Consider the following 20,343-nt stretch of genomic DNA (forward strand, 5'->3'; position numbering starts at 1 on the left):
CGGGTAACCGCCCAAACCCTTGGTCTGCAGAGAACCTTCCAGGTGAGACGCCGACCCCGGGAGCACTGTCTTCACGGAGCCGCGAGGATGCAGGGGCGCGAGGTGCACCCTTTGCAGGTGTCTCCAACCTTCATCACCGCCCCCCCTTCAGCGAGGGGTTAATGACCATGGCTGTCCGCTCTCGCGACTTTTATGGAACCCAGAAGGTCTGCTCAGGAAAGGGAGGCGAGGCAGGGCAAGAAAGAACAGCCCCGGCCAGGATGGAAACCTCCTTTTGCGGAGGCACACCCGACGCGGGGCGCAGAGCTGGCGCAGAAAGCTGGGTCACGCTGACCCTGACCCTCAAGCCCCCGAGCAACACACGCCAGCCCCAAGGGGCGCCTACAGAGTCGTACTCGAGGTCCCGCTCCCGCCAGCCGGGCGACCTCCGGCCTCAGCTTCCGCCCGCGGCCCCCACGCGGGAGGGGATCTTGGGCGCGCGGGGGTTCCGCCTGGCCCCGCCCTTGGGGTGGGGCTGGGAGCGGTCACGTGGAGGGGCTCCCGGGCCCCCGAGCCCCGCCCCGCCCCGCCCCGCCCCCCGCCTCGGCCGGGTCTGGGTCCGGCGCGCGGAGCGCGGAGGCTGCCGAGGCCGCGACGCCGGGGCTGCTGAGGTGGGCGGCGCGGCGGGGTGCGGGGTCCCTGCTCGCGGCTCGGCCCGCTCGCGGCCAGCTGTGCAGGCGGCTGGACCCGCAGCGGCGGCGGCGGCAGCGAGGACTCCAGCGCGGGCGGCGGCAGCGACACCAGCGACACCATGGATCTGTCCTTTATGGCCGCGCAGGTAACGGGGCGCCTTCCCCGCGCGCCCCGGGCGGCGAAGTTTGGGGAGGTTCGGGGCCAGGGGCTGGACGCGCCGGGAGGATTCCAGCCGGGCGGTGGCGCCCGCCGGGCATCTACGTCCCGATCCTTTGTCCCGAGCCGGGCGTCCCCACCTGGTCTTTCTCGTCGGAGGCGGCGAGCGCGGCGCCCGGGGGTGGGGCTGGCCGTGCGCCCGGAGCGCGCCCGGCCGACCTCGTTCCGGACTGCGTGGGGCCAGGGCGGTGCGAGTCGACCCCTCCCTGCCCATCCCCTCTCTGCCGTCGCCGCTCCAGTCCCCAGGACGCACCCAAGGCGGTGCAGCCCGGATCCGCGCGGACCTGGGTGGGTGGGCAACCTCGCTGTTCTCCATTCCACATCTTCCCGAGGCGCAGATTTATCTGCAACTTGCCTGTGACTTGGGGCGCCCCCCGCCTCAACTCACTTTCTCCCCTTTGAGTGGAGACCACAGCCTCTGTAGCCCGAGGAAGGCGGCGAGACCCCCTCGGTGACCAGCCAAGCGCGAGAGCGCAACGATCATTTTATCCTTTCTTTTTTTTTTTTTTTTTTTTTTTTTGCTTTGTGCTGAGTCTGTAGAGTCATCAGTGCCCGACGCGACCATAACTCTTCCCTGGACACAAAACAGGTTGCCAGTGGCAGGAAAAAACAGATGACCTGTCATCACTCGATCACTTGATCCTTGCTGAAGGAGAGTCCCCTTGAGTTCTGAGCGTTGGGTGATCCGTTTCTGTGCTCAGCTCTCTTGAGCTAGAACAAAGGCAGACAGACCCCCGCTTTGTGGAGCGGCTTGTGGCCTTTCCCAGGACCCGGTGCCGAGGACAGTCGGGCTCCAGGGAAGGCCACATTTGGTCCGGAGAGTAAATCCCAGTGTACCACATTGCACCTTCCATGAGTTGGTTATGTTGGGAGCCCGGAGGTGGGAAGGCCACTGACGTGCTGTCTGTCCCCTGTGTGTGTGGCAGGGGCCCCACCTGCTGCTGTTTAATTTTCCAGGCAATGGATTTTAAAAGGACACCTGCCTTCCCCCCACCCCCAAATTTCACCCCAGTGGGAACCTGTTGAAAAAGTAACAGCAACATCCAAGCTGTGTGGACAACAAGCCCCTGACACAGTCATGGAAGGACACAGAATCCCCAGGGTGGCTCCAGATCCCAGCTCCTGGCAGCCTCTTGTTTAGTTTTCCAAAATGCTCATTGCTTCTATCAGCAACACTGTTGTTGTTGTTGTTTTCCTTATTTTCTGTCCTGTTCCTAAACCCACGTTTATAAATATTGTCATGTGGGTGTTATTTTAGACAGTGGTGACTTTAGCTACATGATAACTGAGGCGGCTTCACCAGATTTATTTCTAGGGGAGAGAGGACCTTACACATGGCTGTCCCCGCCTTCCCCTTCTGGATCCCACCACACAGCCTGTGTCCCTGGTTACAAGATAAATCCATCACTGCTAACCCAGGGGCTGGCTGGAGCATCACATGTTGCTATGGTAACTTGACAAAATAAACATAGGGCTTTTCGCCATCTGTAGGCAGAGCCCGTGCAGAGCCTGGGTTCTTTTTTTTTTTTCCTCTGTGTCTATTTTGTTTACTCTCACATTGTGTGTGGTCGATGTGTTCCTGCCAACAGATACTTGGGCATCGATCACATGCTCGGTCTCGAGTCAGTTGCAAGGAACAGAAACACGATGTGCGCTCAGATGGGCAGAGATGCTGGGGTTACAGTAAATCCTTACAAGTCTGTGACGTGGGTGCTGTTTTCCCCCGTTTATAGATCAGGCTATCAGACTTCAGCAGGATTAATCATTTACCCAGGGCACACCATTTTAAGGAAGAGAACTGTGTTTTAAACCCGGGTCTGAGTATTTGCACAGCTGCTGGGTTTTCCTCCTTGCTGCTCTCCCCTGAGGAAGACACACTGTAAGGGCCAGGGGCACATGTTTAGGCAGGAGTCATCTCTTCTGCCTTCTGCCAGGAAGTGGTCTCACCAGGATGCATTGCCTTCTGGTGTTGCTGTGCACCTGTTATCCCCACGAGGGTGGGAACTTTGACTCTTCTATCTGCAGCCCTTCGTGCCCGGCTTCTGCGAATGCTCAACACGTGCTCGGACCGTGCAGGGACCACCAGGTGTGTCACACCAAGTTGCTGTCCCCACGCAGAAGCAGTGGGCAGTTTGACGGAGGAATGTTAATGCTTCCATCTACTTGTTCGGCAAAAGCTGAGTCCCCGTCTTGTGCCAAGCTCCGTGCCCGGCACTGGGACCAAGGTGCTGGGGGGCACAGTGGAATGGGATGTAGATTTTCTTTCTGGGTGCTTATAGAGGACTGGAGAAATGATGAGCCACGCCATCCTCAGCAAGGGGAATGGATCAGGGCTGGGGGGAACCAAGATACTTGGCACATAGTAGGCCCTCAGCAAGTTTCTGTTAGATGATCGGATGGGGCGGGACACGACGTATGCGCGTGGAAAGACGAGGACAGGAGAACAGCGCATTCGAGGTGTAGAATTCCCTGCCTGTGAACCTGTCAAGGACTTTGAGGACTTGAGTTTTGATGGATTAGAACTACAGACAGATCTCTGATGGATTCTAGGCAGAGAGGCAGGAGGAGGGAGGCCCAGAATATATTCACAGACTCCTTCAGGAAGGAGGGAGGTGAGGGCACAGGACACGCTGAGAGAGAAGGGTGCTGACCGTTGAGCGAGAAGTTCACGTGACTCAGCGGGCAGTGGGAGCCATTGCAGGTTGTTGAGCGGGCAGTGGTTCATAATTGAAGCAGTGCTTTGGGAGGATCCCAGCCCTGGTGGAGCATAGAGGCTGGAGGCCTGAGCGGAGCTGGAAACGCCCACCTGCTTGATTAATTGACTGGATGAAAGGACATCCCTGTGATTCCAAGACTCCCCCCCCCCCCCAAGGTTGTGAAGTGTGAGTCCTGTTTGTGCCTTTATCTATTGATTTGTTCGTTAGAAAGGGTGTGCGATCCGGGGAGAGGGGCAGAGGGAGAGAGAGGGGAACTCTTAAGTGGGCTCCATGCTTGCAAGGCTCCACCTCGTGACCCCGGGATCACGACCGGAGCCAAAATCAAGAGTCGGGCGCTCAACGGACTGAGCCACCCAGGCGTCCCCTCTTCGTGGCTTTAAAAGGCCCGCAGGATATAAGCCATTTCGGAAAGATTTGCCTCTCAACAGCCAAGCATTACGAAGCTACCCTTTATGGACGGCCAGAGTGGTCAGTGGTTATCCAGCACCTCCTCTGACGCCCTCCCTGGTGGTGGAGGGAGGTGCCCTCCCTGGTGTGAGTGCGTGGGGTTGCGTGTTAGGGCTTAAGAGAGGCTGTGGGCACTGAAGATGTGAAGACTCAGCCTGTGGACCCCACCTCACCCTTGAGCCCTGTAGTGATGCTCAGCTGCCCTTTCCTCGCCCTGGGAGGCACGCCGGTCCCACTCTGCACAATCCCTGTGTCCCCACAGCCCCCTGGAGCATCGAACAGTACACAGGAGTACCTGTTTCTCTCTGGCCAGTGGTGGCCAAGAGGACAGGGCTGCCCAGACCCCCAGGGAGCTGGAGACCAGGGGACGACACAGACTTTGAGGACTGAGCCCCAAATCTCTGTGTCATTGGTGGGGTAGCCCTTCTCCAAAGATGGCCATGTTCCCTTCTTCCCCTGTCGGAGGGGAATCTCGTTCCCTTCCCCTTAAACCTGGGCTGACTTTCTTGACCAGGAGAATGCCGTGTGAAGGGCCTTCTGGAGCCTCCGAGATTAGCTTTAAGAAGACCGTAGCTTCCACCGACAACCCCCAGGATGCTTGTTCTGGGGCAAGCCCACCATCAGGCAAGAAGCGCAGAGACCCTGAGACCTCCAGGATGCACTCATCACACATTCTAGGCCGTAAGGCTGTGTTGAACAAGCCCGCCTGTGGCACAAGAGCTCAGTCTTGTGTTGGCCTTGCACTGTCCCTAGAGCGACCAGTCTAGACCCAGTGGTTCCCAAATGCCGCTGCCATTAGAATCCCCCGGGAGCTCTTAAGACCAGCGACCCAGGTCCTGCCCCCAGTACCCCCTCGCAGAGTCTCAGCTGGAAGCAGATATCGGTATCCTCTGTCCATTGACTCCAGTTGATTCCAGCCCAGTGGCCAGGGTTGAGGCTCAAAGCTGAAACCACACTTAGAGCGTTCTCCTTCCCCCTCCTCGGGATGGAACAGATCCGTGGCTCTCTGGTCCCCTCCAGGTCATAAAAAGTCATGCGGTCACTGGAAGGAAGTCACCCGAGTAGGGACTCAGCAACTTAAAATAGTGAGACCCAGGAAGGTGCTCCAAAATTGAGGTGTTCCTTTCCTCCTGACCACACCTGCTGCAGGTGAGAAACCTGTGGTCGGGTAGGTGGCTTTGTTAGTCCCGCCATCTGCACAGGGAAGAAATGGGGAGCCGGGGTGGTTCAGCCGGCAAGCAGAGGAGGAGCCAGGGGTGGAACCCCGACCGCAGGGGCCACCCTGCATGGGACCAAACCACCTCGCAGAGCAGACCAAGTGCTGGGAGGACGGGAGGGACTCTAGGGCCCCATCATGGGTCCGCTTCAGGGAATCAGCAATCCTGAGGTACACAGAGTGTTGGGTTTATGCATATATTTTTGAATTTATTTATTTAAATTCAAGTTAACATACAGTGTAGTCTTGGCTTCAGGAGTCGAAGCCGGTGATTCATTGCTTGCATGTGACACCCAGTGCTCATCCCAACAAGTGTCATCTTCAATGCCCGTCACCCATTTAGCCCACCCCCCCCAACTTCCCCTTCAGCAACCCTCAGTTTGTTCTCTGTATTTAAGAGTCTCTTCTGGCTTGCCTCTCTATTTTTTTTTTAATTTTTTTTTCACGTTTATTTACTTTTGAGACAGAGAGAGAGAGCATGAACGGGGAGGGTCAGAGAGAGAGGGAGACACAGAATCTGAAACAGGCTCCAGGCTCTGGGCTGTCAGCACAGAGCCCGATGCGGGGCTCGAACTCACGGACTGCGAGATCATGACCTGAGCCGAAGTCGGCCGCTTAACCGACTGAGCCACCCAGGCGCCCCATTGCCTCTCTATTTTTAAACAAGTTCTTTTTTAAAAAAATTAATGTTTATTTATTTTTGAGAGAGAGACAGAGCGTGAGCTGGGGAGGGGCAGAGAGAGAGGGAGACACAGAATCCGAAGCAGGCTCCAGGCTCCGAGCTGTCGGCCCAGAGCCCGATGCGGGGGTTGAACTCACAAAGCAAGAGATCACGACCTGAGCCGAGGTTGGACGCCTAACCCACTGAGCTACCCAGCCAGCCCTGAACAAGTTCTTAAAGAGGACTGTATTATTTCTAGGGCTGCTATAACAAATAACCACAAACAGAATGTTCAAACAGAAATATAATCCCCCCCAGTTCTGGAGGCTAGAAAACCCAAATCCAGGCGGTGGCAGGGCAAGTGTCTCGGAAGATGTCAGGGGTGTCCCCCTCCCACGCCTCTCTCTGAGCCTCAGGGTGTTGCCTGAAGTCCTTGGAGCCCTTCCACTGTAGCCACGTCGCTCCAGTCTCTGCCTCTGTGCACCGGGCCCTCGCCTTGCACGTCTGTGTCTCTTCTCCTCTTATCAAGACACCAGTATGTTGGATTAGGGCCCACTCTGATGACCTCATTTTAACTTGATGACATCTGCAGAGAAACTAGTTTGAAAGAAGGTCACTTTCACAAGTACCAGGAGTTAGGGCTTCAATAGCATATTCTTGGGGGAGACACAATTCAAGTTCAGAACCATAACAAGTTCTGAAGACCCCTAAAGAATAAGGATCTGGGGGCGCCTGGGTGGCTCAGTCGGTGAAGCGTCGGACTTCGGCTCAGGTCATGATCTCGCGGTTTGTGGGTTCGAGCCCCGCGTCGGGCTCTGTGCTGACAGCTCGGGGCCTGAAGCCTGCTTCGGATTCTGTGCCTCCCTCTCTCTCTCTCTCTGTACTTCCCCGACTTGTGCTCTGTCTCTCAAAAATGAATAAATGTAAAAAAAAATTTTTTTAAAAAGAAAAAGGATCTGGATTCTTGTGTGGGTGGTCACTGGTCTTAGAGGGGCAGCAAACAGATCGCTTCTCCAAACCTCAGTTTCATGTTCTGTGAAATGGGCGCAAAATCGCCTTCCCCATGGAACTGTTCATCTAGCCACTCAGCAAATGTTTCCTGTGGGCCAGGCCTGGGGCTGCAGGGAGGAGAGGGCCACCGGGCTGCCGTGTCATATGTGACACGGTGCAGGTAAACACAAGTGCCCTGGGAGCCCAGAGGAGGCACCTAACCCAGAGGTCCGGGAAGGAGGTTTGAACCGAGCTGTCTGAAGGATGCCTGGGTGTTATGTAGACCAAGAAGGAGTGAGGGCATTCCAGGCAGGGGGGATGACATACACCAGGGTGGAGTGAAATGGGGGCTTGAAATAGTGTCTCCTGCTGGGCGTGGGGGTTGGGCAGAGCATTTAGTTGGGCCGAGGACAGATGGGGAGAGAGCGGGAGATGGGAGCCCAGCCGCGGACCTCATGCAGTGGAGCAGAGAGCGGTGGGGGGCTGCGGTGACCCAGACAGTGGACAGCTGCTGCCTGAGATTCCCCCCCAGCCCCCCCACCCCCGCTCCTTCCTTGAGCCATGCAGACACGCAGGCCCAAGGCTGCAGGCTCTTGTGGGTTTTCAAAAACACTGAAAATTTGGATTTTTAACATGCAGCCTGGATTTTTAAATGTTGGCCACTGATTAAAAAGTTTTAACACGCTGGGCCCCTGGGTGGCTCCGTCGGTTAAGCGTCCGTCTTTGGCTCAGGTCATGATCTCGAGGTTCGTGAGTTCGAGCCCCGCATCGGGTGCTGTGCTGACAGCTCGGAGCCCGGAGCCTGCTTCGGCTTCTGGGTCTCCCTCTCTCTCTGCCTCTCTCCTGCCCATGCTCCGTCTCGCTCTGTATCTCAAAAATAAATGTTAAAAAAATTTATGTTTAATAAGCCAGCCAACCATGATGGGAGCTGTGTCAGTTACTTACAGCTCATTATTTCAGGTACTTAGTGGCTTATAGCAATCATTTATTTTGCCCACGACTTTGTGGGATCAGAATTTGGGAAGGACTTGGCTTGGCAGTTTCTTCCTGCTGGGTGACATCAGCTGGGATACCTGAGCCTGGGGTCCAGACTTCCAACATTGCTTCTGCACACGTGTCTGGCAACTCCATTCAACTTGACCCTTCTCTCCACTTGGCATTTCATCCTGTAGATGTTTCTTTAGGCAGCTGGGCTTTCCTCCCAGTATGGTGGTCTTGTGTGGCACTGCCTTCCTCTCCCCACCCCCAACAGGTGTTCCCAGGTCGAAGCTACGAAGCTTCTTATGAACGAGCCTTGGAAGTTCCAAAATGTCACCCACTCTGCATTTCTTTGGCCAAGAAAGCCCTAAGACCAGCCCGCGTTTCAGTGGAGAGGGTACCCACTACCTCTCAACGTGGGGAACAGCGTGCACATCCAGGAGGGACAGAAGGAATGTGGATAACTTGGGGACTGGCCGTGGCATGGGCCAGACAGGACAGGTGTGTGGACGGGGTTCACCCTGGGGCCGCCCCAGTAATCGCTCTAGACCAGTCGGATGTGCGTAGAGCTTGACAGAACTTTGTGAACTGCCTTGCCCGAGAGAGAAGTAAGTTACTACTGAGGAGGTAAGCCATGACTTCATTCGGCCAAACTGTATGAAGTTGCTTGACATTCGGCCACTTCTTTTCTTGATTTAAAACCACTTTTACTGAGCTGTCATTGACATGCAACATTTTACTAGTTGTAGGGGGCACCATAATGATCCAACATATGTATTTATTGTGAAATGATTACCATAGTTAGTTTGGTTACATCCTTAACCACACATAGTCACATTTTTTTCTTGCGATGAGAATGTTTAAGATTTACTTTGTCAGCAGCTTTCAAATACACGGTGTAGAATTGCTAACTATAGTCACCATGATGTATATATTACATCCCCAGGGCTTATTTATTTCATAACTGGAAGTTTGCCTCTTTTGGCCACCTTCACTCATCTGGCCCACTCCCTGCCCCCACCTATGGCAGCACCAATGTGAACTCTCTATTCACTAATTCAGGGTGTTTGTTTTGTTGGTTGGTGGTTTTGGTTTTGGTTTTTAGATTACTCGTATAACTGAGATCAAAAAACGTTCATCTTTCTCTGTCTAAATCATTTCGCTTAGCATAATGCCCTCAAGGTCCATGCATATTGTCACAAATGGCAAAATTCCTTTCTTTTATGGCTGAATAATATTCCACTGCCACATGTAAAAATATTTTTTAATTATTTTAAATTTAAATTTAAGTTAGTTAACATAGAAAGTGTTGTTGGTTTCAGGAGTAGAATTTAGTGATCCATCACTTACATACAACACCCAGTGCTCATCCCAACAAGCACCCTCCTTAATGCCCATCACCCATTTAGCCATGCCCCCCACCTACCCTCTAGCAACCCCCAGTTTGTTCTCTGTATTTAAGAGTTTAAGATTTGCCCCCCCATTTTTATCTTATTTTTCCTTCCCTTTCCCTATTTTCATCTGTTTTGTTTCTTAAATTCCACATATGAGTGAAATCATATATTTGTCTTTCTCTGACTTATTTTGCTTAGCATAAGACACTGTAGTCCTACCCACGTTGTTGCAAATGTCAAGATTTCATTCTTTTTGATGGTTCCATAATATTCCAGTGTGTTGTGTATGTGTGTGTGTGTGTGTGTGTGTGTGTATCACATCTTTATCCATTCATCAGTGGATGGACATTTGGGCTGGTGCAGCCTCTCTGGAAAACGTATGGAGGTTCCCCCTGCCAAATTAAAAATAGAACTACCCTACGACCCAGCAATGGCACTACTAGGTTTTTATCCAGAGGATACAAAAACGCTGACTTGAAGAGGCACATGCACCCCAGTGTCTATAGCAATGCTATTGTCAATAGCCAAATTATGGAAAGAGCCCACATGACCATTTTTGACCTGAGAGTCTCATGTAGTTCAGCCCAGTAAGTACTACCTGGTGAGACAGTAAGTTCTTGAGTTATGGAGGGGTGGAGTGAGTGGATGTGGGGAGGGTGATCAGCACCTGCTGGGGAGGTCTGAGGAGTGGAGGCTTCCCCTGCGCATGAAACTCACACAATTCTCCCCCCAGCTGGGCTCTTAGAACTTTGGCCTTGCTGGTGGGAAGACATAGTCACACCTGGAATAGGATGTTGACAGTGGACGGGTCTTTCTGGAAGACAGCCTGTGCGGTCCAATCAGAGCTGAGATACTGACCTATCTGCTGCCAGCCCCCAGCCCCCTGGACCTTGGGAGGCTCACCGTTAATTTGCATTTTAATCATTTTTCATGGAGGGGGAAAAAATCCGCAAAAAAATCTGGTCGTGTTGAAGAGGCTGTTATCTCTTGAAATGGTCGTGGCTACACTCATGGGCTTGTGGGATCGTTCCAAACGGTCTGCAACACACCCTGCAGAAATGTTCTCTCCCCAGGGGAACACAACACCTCCCAGGAAAACAGAATTCTAGGGAGTCTGGCAATCTGCTGCTTACAGAATGTTTTCCCCAGCCACTGGCTGCTTCTTTCCCTTAAAGCAAAAATTATGATTAAAATACAAATTGTCTATTATCTCAGCTGTTTTTAACCGAAGGGCCTGCTTGTTGTACTTCAAGTTCTCATTTAAAAAATTTAAATATTTTATTATTCTAATTAGATCTGCTTTGGCGAGAGAGAACACAGCGCTACATTTTTGCAGAGGTGTGATGAGCAGTGAAGGAAGAGTAAAAATCTGTAGTACTTTTTGTAGACCAGATTTCTAGACAGCGTTTTAAGAGTCAAGACATTCCATCTGACTTGCAATAATTGTATGTCACAGAGCTAAGAGAACTGGGGCATCTGGAGGTGGATTGCAGTCTCCAGTTAAATACTTAAGTGCTTAAGGAGCAGCTGTTTTGTGCTCAACCCTGCTCACCCTGCTTCGAGGGTCTGAACCCCGACTCTTTCTACTCTGAAGTGATGGAGTCCTGCCTGTATTCACTCTCTGCCCATTCTGTCCCCTCAAGATGTCCCTGTACCTTCCCATGATAGCTGCCATTTATCAAGTGCTTAGAGGGTGCCGGGCAGGCCCTGTGTCCTATAATACACAGAATCTCACTAAATCCTTTATGACAGCTCCTGGAATAGGCAATTTTAAGGTCCAATTTACAGATGAAGAAACTGAGGCTTAGGCACACAGGTGGGATTCAAAGCCAGATCTCTGTGCCATGTCAGCTTGTTTTTTAAATGCAATTTCACAGTCTCTGCCTTCAGATTAGAGTTTTTAAGCCATTCGTGTTTAGTGTGATTCCTTATATGGTTGGATTTAAATGTACTCTCTTACAGTTGCCTATTGGTCCTTGTTCCTTTTTACCTCTTTTTCTGCCTTCTTTTGGATTGAGAACATTTTATTATTCCATATGATCTCTTTTGTTGGCTTATTAGTTCTAACTGTTTTGTTATTTGGGTGGTTGCTTTAGGATTTGCAGTGTATATCATTAACGTAGCACAGCCTATGTACAAGTAATATTATGCCCACTTCACATGTAAGAACCTTATAACCAAACACTTCTATTCTCCCCTCTCAGCTGGTGTGATATTATTATCATGCATTTCACTTCTGCATGTTATAAACATCATACCACATTATCGTTTTTGTGAAAACAGAATTATCTTTTATTTTTTAAATGCTTATTTGTTTATTTTGAGAGAGAGAGACAGAGAGCATGAGAGGGAGAGGGGCAGAGAGAGAGGGAAAGAGAGAATCCCAAGCAGGCTCTGCTCTGGCCGCACAGAGCCCACCTTGGGGCTCGAACTCACAAACTGTGAGATTATGACCTGAGCTGAGATCAAGAGTCGGATGCTTAACTGACGGAGCCACCCAGGCACCCCCAGATCGATGATCTTTTAAAGAGAACTAAATAGTAAGAAAAAAGCCTTATATATTTTCCTATATAGTTATTGTGTCTAGTGCTTTTTATTTCTTTGTGTAGATCACAAATGTGGTATCATTTTCTTTTTGCCTAAAGGACTTTTAACATTTTTAGTAGTGTGGAAGGGCTGGCACTGAATTCTTTCAGCTTTTATATGCCTGGGAGGGTGGGGAACATGTCTCTTTTTTTTTTTTTTTGGCTTTCATTTTTGAAAGTTAATTTCACTAGGCATAGAATTCTGGGTCGGCAGTTTGTTTTTCAGTAAAGATATTGTTCTACCATCTCCCTGCTTGCAAGGTTTCCACTGAGAGATCTGCTGTCATCAGATTACGTTCCTCTGAACATAATGTGCCTTTTTTCCTTTGGCAAAAAAAAAGTTTTACAGTTTTTTCCGTACCGATTTTGAGCATTTTGCTTATAATGTGCCTCCGTGTCATTTTTTCCCACGTTTCTTGTGGTTGGGGTTTGTAATCTTTCACAGTTGTGGGCTTATACCTTTCCTCACCTTTGGAGAGTCTTCTGCCGTTCTTTCTTTTTCTCCCCCAAGCTTTTTCAAGATATAGTTGACATATACCATCGTGTACGTTTTAGGTCTACAACACAGTGACTTGGTATGTGTGTCTATCGCAAAACGATGACCGTATCCTTACCTCACATAATTACAATTCTTTTTTTGTTGTGATGCGAACTTTTAAGATCTACTCTCTTAGCCACTGTCAAGTATACGGTACAGTATTGTTACCTGTAGTCACCATGCTGTACGTTATGTCCCCGGAATTTACTTATCTTCTAACTGGAAATTTGTACCTTTTGATTATCTTCACCAAACTCCTCCACCCCCTCTGGCAACCACCCATTTGGTCTCTGTTTCTATGAGTTTGGTTTTTTTTAGATTCCATATAGAAGTGAGATCATACGGTATTTCGTTTTTCTTTCTGACTTAGTTCATACAGCACAAAGCCCTCAAGGTCCATCCAATGGTGGTGCCGACGGCAAGATCTCATTCTTTATTGTGACTAAATACTATTCAGGTGTGTGTATGTGTGTGACATCTTCTTCGTTCACCCATCGATGGACACTTAGGTTGTCTCTGTGCCGGCTGTTGTGATAATGATGCAGTGAACATAGAGGTGCGGATAATCTCTTCAGGAGAGTGAGTTCATTTTCTCGGGCTATATACCCAGAAGTGAGGTTGCTGGATCATATGGCGGTTCTGTTTTTTCATTTTTAACTTAATTTTTGAACCTCCGTACTTTTTTCCGCAGTGGTTGTGCCAGTTTTCACACCATCAACAGTGCACGAAGGTTCCTTTTTCTCCGGGTCCACGCCAACACTTGTTACTTCTCGTCTTCTTTCTTCTTGATGATAGCCATTCTGACAGGCGTGAGGTGACATCTCATTGTGCTTTTTTTTTTTAATTTTTTTTTAACGTTTATTTATTTTTGAGACAGAGAGAGACAGAGCATGAACGGGGGAGGGGCAGAGAGAGAGGGAGACACAGAATCGGAAACAGGCTCCAGGCTCTGAGCCATCAGCACAGAGCCCGACGGGGCTGGAACTCACAGACCATGAGATCATGACCTGAGCCGAAGTTGGACGCTCAGCCGAGAAGTCGGACGCTCAACTGACTGAGCCACCCAGGCGCCCCTCATTGTGCTTTTTTAAATTTTTTTATTTTGAGAGAGAGAAAGAATATGAGTAGAGGGGCGGCAGAGAGAGGGGGAGAGAGAATCCCAAGCAGGCTCCAGGCTCTGAGCTGTCAGCACAGAGCCTGACGTGGGGCTCGAACCCACAAACCACGAGATCGTGACCTGCGCCGAAGTCAGATGCCTAACTGACTAAGCCACCCAGGCGCCCTTCATTGTGGTTTTGATTTGCATTTCACTGATGACTAGTCATATCGAGCACCTTTTCATGCACCTGTTTGGTCATTTGAATATCTTCTTTGGAAAAATGCCTTTTGGGTCCTCTGCCTCCCCCCACCTTTTTTTTTTACCTGGATTGTTTGGGTTTTTTGCTGTTGAGTTCCATGAGCTTTTCATGATTTCTTTACCTATTTCTTCTGTTCCCTCCTCTTCTTTCCTTTGGTGACTCCATTCACACATACACATACCTGCTGCCTGCACGTGTCTCCCAGCCCCCTGGTATTTATTCACGGTCTTGAGTTTCTTTCTCTATGTATGTTTCACGTAGGCTAATAACTACTGATGTGTCCTCAAGTTCACCAGTGTGTTTCTTGAACATCTCACCTCGGTGAATCCCATGCAGTGTATTTTTGATCTCAGACATTGTCGTTTTTAGGCCTAGAAGCTTAATTTGTCCCTTTTTATATTTTCCATTCTCTTAACCTGTTCAGTGTCTCCTCTAGCCTTTTAAAATTTTTTTAATGTTTCTTTTTGAGAGAGAGAGAGAGAGAGAGAGAGAGAGAGAACGTGAGTGGAGGAGGGGCAGAGAGAGAGGGAGACACAGAACCTGAAACAGGCTCCAGGCTCTGAGCTGTCAGCACAGAGCCTGACGTGGGGCTCGAACTCACGGACTGTGAGATCATGACCTGAGCTGAAGCCGGACGCCCAACCGACTGAGCCACCCAGGTGCCCCTGGATTTTTTTTTTAATGTTTATTTATTTATTTTGAGAGAGAGAGAGACCATGCCAGCAGGGGAGGGGCAGAGAGAGAGGGAGACACAGAACCTGAAACAGGCTCCAGGCTCTGAGCTGTCAGCACAGAGCCTGACATGGGGCTCGAACCCACGAACCGTGAGATCAAAGTGGGACACTTAACCGACTGAGCCGCCCAGGCGCCCCCCTCCTCTTGCTCTTTGGGTGTGTGGCACAGTGACAACAACTGCTCCCCTGCCCTCCTCTGCTGGTTCTAAATCCACCTCCGTTCTGGCTGGGTTTGATCGCTGGCTGTCTCCCCCTTACGGGTCATAGCATCCTGCTGCCTTGCATGCCTGATAAATTTTGAGTGGATGCCAAACACTGTGAGTTTTACCTTGTGGGACGCCCGGTGCTCTTGTGTGTTCCTACAAATATTCTTGAGCTTTATTCTGGGGTGCAGTTATGTTACCTGAAAACACTTTGATCCTTTGGGCTCTTGAGCTTTCAAGGTTTCTCAGGTCGGGCTGGGGCCGTCGTTAGTCTAAAAGTAAGCCTTTCCTGCTGCTGAGGCAGGCGGTTCTGAGGATTCTACCCAGTGGCCTGGGAATTAGGAGGTTTTTCAAAGTGGCGGGTGGAAACAGGGACTGTCTCTGGCCTGTACGGGTGCCAGGAACGACTTCCTGTCGTGCTTCTGGGGGATTCCTGCCTCCAGAGTGTCCCTCGCACGTGTGCACTCTTCAGTGCTCTGCTGATATCTGAGGGGTCCTCCTGCAGACCCCCAGGATCCTCTCCCCCCTCCATGCTGTGCCTTCTTGTCTGTAGCGGCATTGGTCTCCCCAGACTCTCAACCCTGCCCTTCCCATCAAGGCGCCCACTGGCCGCTGTCTGGGCTCCTCCTTCCTGCCCCACAGCCCGGCACCTCTCCCCAGGTGGGAAACTGAGTCGCTTGCAGGGATCACCTGGTTTGTTTCCTAACTCTCGAGGGCCACGTTCTGCACCAGCCGGATGTCCCACGTCTTGAAAACCATTTTCGTATGTTTTGTACGTTTCCGTTGTGGTTTCATCTGGAAGGGGAGATCCAGTCCCCTCTACTCCGTCTTGGCCGCAAGCAGAATTTCCTCAAGCCGGTGTTTTTAACAGCTGTGTTTGCACCTTCCTCCTTTCCCGCACTGTGGAAAAGGGGATGTAACAGTTGGGTCCGAATCGGGCCCACTGCTCACTCCCCCGGGCCCCAGCTGCGGCACCTTGCTCAGTCTGGCACGTCTTGGAATCTTCTAGATGCCGTAAAAGGTGGGCAGTGTACGCACGGACCCTCACAGCCGAGTCTGATGCCAGGGTTAGAGAGCCAAGCCGTGCACCTACAGAGCAAGTCCCTTTCCACACCGCCATTGCCTCTCGAGTTGCTTCTGGGTGCCCTGTGACCACATGAGGGAGTCATCCAGAGGGCCAGTGTTGGGATGCGGGAGTCAGGCCTGTGTGCCGGCAGCCCGAAGCCGGGTGGGTGCCCCCAGGCCTCCATCCAGGCCCCTGCACCGTGGGGAGTCTTGCTCCCCAGGAGTATGCAGTTGGGCAGTGGGGGCGGGCACCAGACGGCCGCAGCCTCAGGCCTCCCCGGGGTGGCCGCCAACAGCCGGGCCTCCGCGTGTCCTCTCCAGACCCCGTGATGACCCCTCATCCTTCTCATCACGGGGCTGTGGGGGCCGGTTAGCAATGCAGTAAAACTTGGCTTCCAGCATGCTTGGCAGGAGTGGGGGGGGGGGGGGGGGGAGGGGCCTGGAGGAGATGACAAATTGGTGTCCCAGGCCCCTGTGCCCCCGCCTCTCTGCCGAGCCGGGCGGCACTTGCCTGTACCCCCTGCCTCCTCTCTGAGGTCCCTCCAGCCCTGCTTCCTCCCCGTGGAGATTCCACCGGGGCCCCCTCTGTTCCCCCCAACAACCAAATTTATCAGGCAGGGTCGGCCACACGGGCAGCGTGCTACGGAGAGGCCCCCCCTGTGCTGTGTTGGCGGGGGGTGTCGAGGAGCCTGAACGAAGCTATTACCAGGCTTTGTCGCCTTGGTCACCCTGATCAACATTGTGTCAACGCACGTTGCGCCCCGAACGTCACGCTCAGGCACGCAGACAGGTGAGGCAGAGGCCTGCCCTCAGGTGGAAAGAGGGGGCGGACGGCGTGGATGCATCTTGAACACCAGGCCCTGTGCTGCACAACCGCCCTGCCACGCACCCCCTTCACACAGGGGGATAGCGGGGCTCAGAGAGCCTGTGGGTCTGGCCCAGAGTCACCCAGGTAGGAAGGGGTGAGAGCGGGCTGGGTCCGAGCCAGGGCCCAGGTACCAGCTGGATAGCAGCTGACGGACTGCAGCGCTCAGGTGGAGGGCAGGGAGCCCTGAGCCCTGGCAGGTGTGGTTCAGGGTCACAGACCTCTGCGGCCCAGCCTGCCGTTAGCCTGTCTTCCTCCCCGGAGCCTGTGTGCGCAGAGGGCATTGTGGCTGCAGTGAGTTGTCCCAAAGCCCAGACGGGCTAGTGCCAGAGGCTGGCCGGGGGGTGGGGGTGGGGGCCCACACGAGGCTGAAAGAGCCCGGGACGGGGCCGCAGCAGGGGGAGCTTGCTCCAGAAGTGGTCACCCTCCTCTCCCGCCTCCTCCGCACCCCCGCAGCCCCTCTGTGTCCGTCAGAAGAGCAGAGGATCCTGGCGTTCCTTGAGGGCGAGCCCTCCTGTCTCGATTATACCCGGATCGCTGCTACCCCCCCCCCCCCCCCCCGGACCCAAGGCCGGACTCGAGACAGCCAGGAATCAAGAAAAGCACAGGAAGCTGGATAGAAAACCGCGTCTTCCACTCGCTTGCCGGGCACTGACTGCTTGAGTCCGGATTGTAGCTCTCTTTCCCCAGGGCAGGGCCACCTGTTACTGGCCACACCCAGTCCCGCCACTGCACCCCACGCCCTGTCCCTGAGCTCCCCAGGCCCCAGCACCCTCCCCTGCCCCCTGCAGGGTGATTGCCATGGTGCGGCCCAGGACGGGGGCTTTCCGGGAAACGTCGTGTGCCAGCCTGTGAACAGTCCCAGCAATGGGAACTGAGGGTGGTTGTTCCACCACCGGAGAGGGTGAGACCTCTGCAGCCCGCAGCCGGTGGTACTTGGGTTTGAATAGAGCGCTGATCCCTCTCAACTTCTGGGCCTCGGTATCAACGTGGTGGCCCGGAGGTAAGGCCACACCAGCTGTCCGGGTCGGCCCAGGACCGAGGGGTTTCTCGGGACGTGGGGCTTTTTTTTTTTTTTTTTTTTTTTTTTTTTAAATTTTTTTTCAACATTTATTTATTTTTGGGACAGAGAGAGACAGAGCATGAACGGGGGAGGGGCAGAGAGAGAGGGAGACACAGAATCGGAAACAGGCTCCAGGCTCTGAGCCATCAGCCCAGAGCCTGACGCGGGGCTCGAACTCACGGGCCGCGAGATCGTGACCTGGCTGAAGTCGGACGCTTAACCGACTGCGCCACCCAGGCGCCCCGGGACGTGGGGCTTTAAGTGCTGAGACCCAGAGACTTCCTGGCAAACCTGGATGTTGGGGACCCTACTCACAAGTCACCTGGGGTTCCCCAGGGATCTTTGGATCCCTCGGGGACGACTGCCGTACCCTTCCAGAGCGTAGGGCACCTCACTGTGTATTCACTAATACTCTTGCTCTTTAAAAAGGAAGGGGGATGATGGAATTAGCACCTTCCCTCTGGCCCATTCATTTCTCAAAAATTTCATATGCACCCAGTATAGGTCTGATACGGTTCTGGGCACTGGGCACACAGGGGAATATGTGCTAAAGTCCCTGCTCTCTGCGTGGGGACAGGTAATGAGTGTAGAGGTGAACACGTACACAGCTGGTTGTCAGTGATGGTACCCAGTCCTGACCCCTCGGCACCTCCCAGGGAAGGCGGCCAAGGGCCAGGAGACCGCACAACCCCTGCTGCCCCTCCCCACCTCTGTGTCACAGCAGCCACCAGGAGGGATGCCCAGGAATTAATGCCCACTCCTGTGGCTTCATCGGGAAGGCGGCAGAGGGCGAGCAGGACCCATCACACCCCTGGCCCCGGGAGTTGACTCCCCTGGGCTGCCGGCGAAGTGCACTTTTCTTCTGTGCCCTAGCCCTGCTGTGTCCGCGGGGACCCCCTGAAATCCCAGCCTGGGCCTGACAGCGGTTGGCGACCCCATTAGGAGAGCAGGGACCACCTCCAGGAAACAAATCCCAAGGCTCAGGGAAGTTGGTTTGCCTGACTACTCTTGGTCCCTTCTGTCTCCCACTGGCCACTCACCACCCAGAAGCCCCCCACAGGTCTGGAGCACTGTTGTGGGAGCACACTTAGCCAGAAGCATGGCTCGCCCTATGGCTCCCCAGTAGCCCATTTGGGGAAGAAGTGCCAAACAAAAACAAAACAAAAAAAAAGAAGACGACGACGACAGTTCCACTGAAGTCATGAGCCTCCATGGGGAGCACTCCAGGCAAGCTGAAACTGAACCCTCCCCCCTCCCCCCGACATCAACGTCTTACAACTCATTCCTCTTTATGCATATATCTGCCTCCCCTCTCTGTCCAGGAGACCCTCAGAGGCTGATGGGACAAGCTGTGCCTTGTTCCTCTTTGGAGCCCCAGGGCCTGGCCCACAGTAGGTGCTTAATAAAAACCCACGGGATGGACGCAGTGACCCCCCAAGTCAGGGAGCCTGAGGGTGAGTTCTGACTCCTGTGTTTTCATTGCTCTAGGCCCCTGGCCAGATCCCTAAGCAGATCTCGCGTAATGCCAGAATCCTTCCCAGCATTCCTTAGAAAGGGTGAGTGGCCCTCTGTGTGTCTTCGACGACGGGGAACTTACCACCTTGCAACACAGTGACTTCTGCTGTCAGGCTGCCACTGTACGGCCGGGGACCTCACTTCTTCTCTCCAAGCCCCGGCACACTCAACTTTGCAACAGGATGGCGGTGGTTGTGATGAGTTACGACAAACCTCGAGATTATGAGGCTTAACTATGGTAACGTGGCCCCTAGTAAGTGTCAGCAAATGGGAATTGCTCACTGCACGCTTCCTCTCTTGAGCCGAAAGTGATCTTCCCTTTAATTCTGCCCCTTGGTCCCAGGAAACAAGTCTGTTTCTGCTTGCACATGGTAACCTCTTCTGTGATTGCACGGGGCCAGGGAGAGCATTGAGCTGGGGAAGCCGGAGGCCCGAGTCCCAGGGTGGCCCTTCCACCTGTGACTTAGAGTAAGATACCTTCTTGGAGCCTCAGTGTCTCTGTCTGTTAAATGGGAGCAGTAACACCTACCTCACAGCGTGGGCCGGAGAATGATACGCGATGATGGATGAAAAAGTGCACACTGCACAAGATTGCATGAATGCCAGTAACTATTACTATGTTTGAATCGTCCTCCTGTGTCCTGGCTTGGTGTCATTCCTTTTTTTTTTTTTCTTTTTTGGACTAAATGTACCTATTTCCATTAATTATTTTCCAAAATGAATATTCTTTCTGGAATCTTCTCCGTGTCAGGCAGTGTTCTTATAAATCAGTTTTCTTAGAAAAAGACATGATGCTCCAGAAGAATCCATCACGTCCTTGAATCTAGCCCTGATACACCCATTAATGTGGCCATTGAGGGCCAAATCTTGCCTTCCGTGATGCTGGACCCTTGACTCCTACTGAGGAGACACATCTCTTTTCTGACCGATATTTAGCCACTTCTGCCTTCCAGAATGTGTACCCCTGATCTTTTTGAACCTTAGCACAGATATGTCAAGAACAGTGAGGTGTCTGAAATCGCATGTTTGCCTACTATAATTTAAAAGATGCTGGGGCGCCTGGGTGGCTCAGTCGGGTAAGCGGCCAACTTCAGCTCAGGTCACGACCTCACGGTCTGTGGGTTCG

At 52.7% G+C, this 20,343-nt stretch overlaps 1 protein-coding gene across 1 annotated transcript in view; it reads left to right on the forward strand.

Moving 5' to 3' along the window:
• Positions 1-582: 582 nt before the first annotated feature.
• CB3H14orf132 (chromosome B3 C14orf132 homolog) overlaps positions 583-20,343 on the forward strand; it is a 57,949-nt gene continuing 38,188 nt past the window's right edge. The window contains exon 1 of the mRNA XM_047864150.1: positions 583-817. Within this exon, the coding sequence (XP_047720106.1) occupies positions 791-817 (27 nt within the window). The 5' untranslated portion in view covers positions 583-790. The remainder of the gene's footprint in view (positions 818-20,343) is intronic.

Source organism: Prionailurus viverrinus, chromosome B3, assembly GCF_022837055.1.
Source record: "Prionailurus viverrinus isolate Anna chromosome B3, UM_Priviv_1.0, whole genome shotgun sequence".
Classification (NCBI taxonomy): Eukaryota; Metazoa; Chordata; class Mammalia; order Carnivora; family Felidae; genus Prionailurus; species Prionailurus viverrinus.